Source organism: Fukomys damarensis, unplaced genomic scaffold (assembly GCF_012274545.1).
Source record: "Fukomys damarensis isolate Sample0158 unplaced genomic scaffold, DMR_v1.0_HiC HiC_scaffold_14, whole genome shotgun sequence".
NCBI lineage: Eukaryota > Metazoa > Chordata > Mammalia > Rodentia > Bathyergidae > Fukomys > Fukomys damarensis.
The window spans coordinates 46,170,038-46,176,408 of NW_022900926.1; the positions used below are offsets into that span (position 1 = coordinate 46,170,038).

The window sequence follows — 6,371 nt, forward strand, 5'->3', positions numbered from 1 at the left end:
GAACTGAATCATAATAATTCCAAGTTTAACATTTTGAAGAAATGCCAAACTTCTGAAAATGTTTGTACTATTTCACAGTGCTACTAGCAACACATAAGGATTCCAGTTAACCCAAAATAATGTCAACACTCTTTTGACTTTATTATAGCCATCTTGGATGAATACCTCAAGAATGTTTTTATCAAAATCTTCATGCTCTGTATTTAATTCATCCAATTCATGGGAAAACTTGAATGAAAAAATTGAAAGACATATTTCAATAATAAATCAGTGAACCACATATAATTGCTTTTTTGAAAAGTAAAATCTCACATTCATTTTCATTTCTAGCAGAGATTTCCAACCTCAAGAAAACTATGCTTCTTTTCAGCTCACTTTCTAAGTTCTGCACTGATGTACACATTGACCCGTTAGAGAAAGAGTTTCAAATTAAACAGGGTGAAAATGAAGATGCCATTGTTTTCTTTTTAATTCATATATTATTTAATGATGCATTATAAACCAAATAAATTCTAAAGCTGGCTTTTAGAAGTAAGTATAATTTTTAATAAGTATTTCAATCTTGGAATAATAAAGCTAGAAAACTGTGCTCTATAACAAAATAGAAAAAAATGGTAAGCGCAAAATAAACAAAAATATTGATTGGACCGTATTTTTCCACCATTGGCAAAAAATGTTGTTCAGGTCAATGCCATCAACAAATTAAGATTAAAAATGTAGAATAAGTGTTCCCAGCTGTAATAACTTATTCCTGATAATTCTCACAGTCCAAATAATTGAGCTTCAAACGTAATCTTAATACAACTTAATACAACTATCGTATTTTAAAAAGAATATTGAAGTGCCATAATCTAGAGAAATAAGTAAGTGTTAAAGTGTAATTATAAAAACAAATTTTAAAAAAGACTACCAAAACTCCTGTAGTTGAAACAAGTTTAAAACCTACCATTCTCGCACATAAAAGCTCAGTGCAAAAACATAAACTTTTCTCCATGCGATCCTGTAGGAAAACAAACCAGCAACACAAACCTACTACTGTTCAATAAGGGTGTTCATCCTTTGCCCAAATGAGATTTTGCTGCTGGATTGCCAGCTGGAGGTAGAGAACTAATGAAAAGCAATCAGTTTTATATTAAATGCATGACCCCAAGAGTTTAAAAATACTTTCACTTGATATATTGGTGATTAGTTGTGAGATATTGTCTACTCCAGAAGAAAGGCTTGAAAATGGTCTATCTAAATGGATATCTTGTTCCAACTAAAAATCAATACAGTCTATTTCTAAAAGGAAATAGGAGGGAAATAATGAAATAATGTCTAGGGAAGATTTTACTGTTGTAACATCTATGGAGCATTTTACTGATGTTATAACTTCAGTGACAATCTTTGTCCTGCTGCTTGTGATGCTGACATGGCTAAGTCTTCATCTCTGGGAGAACTGATATTCTGTGCTTACTCCTAAAGTCCATGGGAACTTCTGAAGCAAATGTTGAAAACCCAGATCATATAGAGTCACCTCACAGACTGTCACTCTGGCCATCCAAGTATCCATGCATTCCTCTTACACAGAATATATCCCTTCTCCAAAAGGTACAAATGGGCACCTTGTCCAGTTATTGCATCTTATTCATATTTTATCTAACATTACTACGTAAACTTCAGGAAAGCTAAACAGTCCAGAAAAGTCAAAATGCACTCATGGTTCTCAGTCTCCCTATGCCCCTACTCCATACACACCCAATATGCAGTGATGGAAAAGCAAGCAATAACCACAATAAAAACAGTGAAGTAACAACCCCCATTATTTCAATACAACTGTGAAAAAAAAATCACTTTCAATCAAAACTTCATGAACTCCTGTTGTGGCAGTGGGAGAAATTGCTTGACTAGACTATGTTCTCTGGAGGAACTTTGTCATTCATTTTTCATTTGACACCCTTTGATTCACCAATTGAGAAATATTCTTTGGCTCCTGAAGTCCATGGCCACTTCTGAAGCAAATTTTCGAGACCCAGGCCACTTGCAGCCACTGCACAGTTTTGCTAGCCTCTTTGCAAGTGCACTTTTAGGAAACCAACCCTAAAAAAGAAGATCCTATAAAAATTTTGCAATATACTAGAAGAGCTATACAAAGCACACTGTGGAGATGATTTGCTGTAAAAAAAGAAAAAAAAGAAAAAAGAAAAGAACACTTAGGCAACAAGTATACATCCCATGAGGAAAACAACATTGTAAAAGAAGTTAAAAGAAATTAAGAAGACAAGAAAATGAAATATAAAAATAAAGCCATAAGGTATATTCATGCTGGGGATTTAGCTCAGCAGTGCCATGCCTGCCTGGCAAGCATGGGTCCTCAGTTTGATTCCTGTTACCAAAATAATAATAATAATAATAATAATAATAATAATAATAATAATTTTAAATGACCAGATATTATTAGGACAAAGTGTTAAATGGTGTTAGAGGATTATTAAATAAAAGAATTGAAAATACTAAGAAAAAAATCAATGCCTTTTATTAGAATGTCAAGAATAAATGCTCATATGTATATATGAATAGGTGAATTAATTTATATATGTTATGTGCAATTAAAACAGTTTTATAGGACAAATTTTTATTTTCTGCATTAAAAATACTTTTCAAATTGTTAATATTGAAATTTTAAAAATACTTAAGGTACTATACCACAAGATGGCAGGAATGCCTGGTGTATTAATTCACTCTATTGGATTTGCTTTGCCCTATGTTGAAATTTCAATTCTATAATTCACAAGCTTCAACATGACTATTTGTGTATTTTTGCATTTATTTTAAACAAAGTAATCTTAATTATAATACTTAATTATAATATTTTTCTCAGGCAATATCGGCTAATCATGTTATGGATGAAATCATTTAAAATATAAAATTAAAATATATTCATGGCCTTTAACTTCTGTTAACTTTTAAATTAATTTCCCATCTTAATAAGCTAAAAGCCTGCTGAATATTATCAGACTTTGAGATGCCTAAATCTATGTATGTTCCAAGTAAAACTAAAAAAAGTAGATATATCTGATAAAAATTACTTTTTAAGTAGTTTCCAATGTTAATATTTATAAAAGTCTAAATTTTGCAACAGTTTCTGACCCCAACTTGATGTAACCATATTAAAACTAGAAAAGTCAAGCTCTCTGCTAAAAAAGAAATATTCAGCAAATGACAAAGTGGAGGGCAGATGAAGTTCTGTACAAACGGAGGATGTGTCAGTCAGTACCTCCTCCTTTCAGAGGCCTCAGAATTCACCTGGGGTACTGATCCTCCTCTGTGGCTGGAAATTTTCCCAGGCAGGAAATGAGGTAAATGTTGGTTCACAATCGCTGCTTTTGGCCTCCAATACTTTCTCACATCTTCTTTCAGACGACAGAGGTTATCAAGTTGTCAAGTTCCTGTTCTTTTGCCTTAGACACCCAAGAAGACACAAATCACTTGTTAAATGTTTTACTTTCCTCTTTTCTTTCAGATCAAAGTGAATATATATAAATTTACATATCTATATATCTATATATAAGCACACTTGCATACATATATATATTTATGAAATATGTGTTTCTAAAGTATTTCCTTCTAATAGGTGTCCTAATTATATGCATGTATTTGTTGTTTTGGTCAATTCTTTATATATTGGTACAGAAAATATGTTTTCAATAGACCAGAGTTCTTACATTTTAAAATAAAGATTACTTAATAGAATTTTTTTGAAGCAACAACATGCACACAGCAGATAGAGCAGAGAGTACAGAGAGTCCTTAAACAAGCCCCCCACCAGGCCTCTTAACTACAATATCCTGGCCCACAGTATTGAATTGTAACTAATAAGCCCACCTTGATACACCATTGTTCTGTGTCCATAGTTTATTTAGGGTTCACTCTCAGGGTTGTGTGTTCTACGGATTTTGACAAATGTTCAATGGCATGAACCTGCCAAAGTAAGTTAATAGAGAATAGTTTTACTGCCTTAATTACTTCCTATATTCTGTGCATTCCTCTCTCCCTCTCCCCTCGCACCTTGCAGCTCCTAGTCTTTTTATCATCTCCATAGTTTTGTCCTTTTCAGAATGCCATACAATTGGAATCACACAGTGTGTCACCTTTTAGATTGGCTTCTTTCACTCAGATATATGCACATAACAGTCTTCCATTTCTATTTATAGTTTGATAGCTCAGTTTCTGTCAGCACAGTGCCTTATTGTTTATATGTAGCACTTATTAAATCATTCACCTGTGGAAAGACATATTCATTGCTTACACATTTTGAAAATTATGAACAAAGCTTTTTTTTTATCCATGATCAGGTTTTGTGTGGAGATAAGTTTTAAATTGGAGAGGTGAGAAGTCTAAAGTAATGCAATTATTATATGCTGGATCATATAGTAAGAATACACATAGTAAAACAAATTACCAAAATGCATTTCTTTCTTTTCTTTTTATTTTGATATCAGGGATTGAACTCAGGTCCTTGAGCTTGGGAGGCAAGCAGTGGAACTACCAAACTAAATCCGCGGCCTACAAGTTGCATTTCAAATGGCTTCATAATATTACAGTCTTTGCAGAAATAAATTAGTGTCCCTGTTTTTCCACATCATTATTAGCATTTATTATGGTTAGTAATTTGGCTTAATAGGCATATTATATCACTTTATTGATTTTAATATGCAAATTATGTCACTTGATAGTTAACATGTTTTTACTTGTCATCTGTATATCTACTATTCAAGTCATTTCCCATTCTTATTAGGCTGCATGTTACTTTGTTGTAGAGTTTCAGTTATTTCTATATTTCAAATACATGTGAAATATTTTTGTTTGCTTGTTTTCATGCTGGGGATTGAATTCAGGGTCTCAAATATTCTGAGCAAGCACAATACCCCTTAGCCAAAGCCCTAGACCTTGTGACATATATCTTCAACAAATATTTTCTTCTGTTGGCTTCCCTTATTATTTCACAGGTCTTCCTCAGAATTAAAATTTTAAGTTCAATAAATGCAGCTAATCAGTCATTTCTTTCTGTGATGGAATCTTCTATATTTTATGAATGAACTCACCAACACACCCAAGACCCACTATCTCTTTTCCTTATGTTATATTTTAGCAGTTTTAAAGCTTTTATGTTTTATGTTGACTTTGTGATACATTTTGAACTAAATTTTGTGAATAAATATCTGTGCCTAAAATTATTTTTCTTGCATGTGGAAGTACAATTATTTCAGAGTCACTCTGGTGAAAGTCTGTGTTGGTTGCATCAGAGTACTCTCCTTCTTGTCAAACATCAGTTAAATGTAGTTTTATGGCCCAATTTTTGCCTCCCCCTATTGGTCTAGTAGACTATTTTTCCCAATTCTACAATATCTTTATTCCTGTAGCTTTGTAGAAAACCCTGAAATTGATTTTATTGTAAAGAGTAGAATAATGAGCAGTAGAGGCTACAAAGTATGGGAAGAGGGGAATAGTGGAAGATTAACTTGTAAGTATCAAAATATAACACATAAGATATGCTCAGCATTCAAAAATCAGCTAATATAATCTATAACAGCAACATACTCTAGTAGAAAAGTCACTTGGTCATTTTGACAAATGCAATAAAATCATTTGACAAATTCAGTGTCCATTGATGGCATTCCTCACAAACTTGGAATAAAGAGGAACATCCTTAGTTAATAAAAATCGTATTCTGGAACAACAATTCACATTATGGTTAATGGTGAGAAACTCAAAGCATTCCCTCAAAGATCAGATATAAGGCAAGATGTCTTTCCTTAACACTCCATTTTTTTCTGATTTTCTTTCCAGTTTTAAAATGAAGTGTCTATGTGTTTTAGAATTGTAAGAGTTAGTCCCAGTAGTTTTTAAAAGTTTTTTCATTGACATGAAATAACTGCACATTTTTGATGTGATAATTCAATGAGTGTATAATAGGTAATGATCAAGTAGGGTAATGGTTATTTTCATCTCCTTAACTACTTATTTCCTAGTGTGTTCAGAATCTTCTAATTCTCTCTAAAATATATATCAAGTTGTAAAATCTAGTTCTCCTACTCTTCGTAGAGCACTCTAACTTTTCTCTAACTATATTTCGGTAACCAACTTCAGTCACTGTCTCATCTTCCTTCCAGCTTTTCTCTCCTCCAGCCTCTATTATTGTACTCTTCTTAGCTTCTACATACACATGAGAATGTGTGGTGTTTATCTTTCTGAGCATACCTTACTTTATTTAAGCCACGATGGTTTATATTTCCCTGATGTGATCCTGTCGATCTATAGCACTAGAACAAGTTTCTGTTCTGTTGCTGAATATTTTTTTTTTATAAATAAAAAGAAAGGATTGTTTTGAG

General features: G+C 32.5%; 1 protein-coding gene across 1 annotated transcript in view; it reads left to right on the forward strand.

Moving 5' to 3' along the window:
• The window catches only part of LOC104866881 (cysteine-rich secretory protein 3), a 29,252-nt gene extending 24,141 nt beyond the window's left edge, over window positions 1–5,111 (forward strand). Inside the window, exon 8 of the mRNA XM_033763343.1 lies at window positions 4,482–5,111. Within this exon, the coding sequence (XP_033619234.1) occupies window positions 4,482–4,603 (122 nt within the window). The 3' untranslated portion in view covers window positions 4,604–5,111. The remainder of the gene's footprint in view (window positions 1–4,481) is intronic.
• Window positions 5,112–6,371: the final 1,260 nt, after the last annotated feature.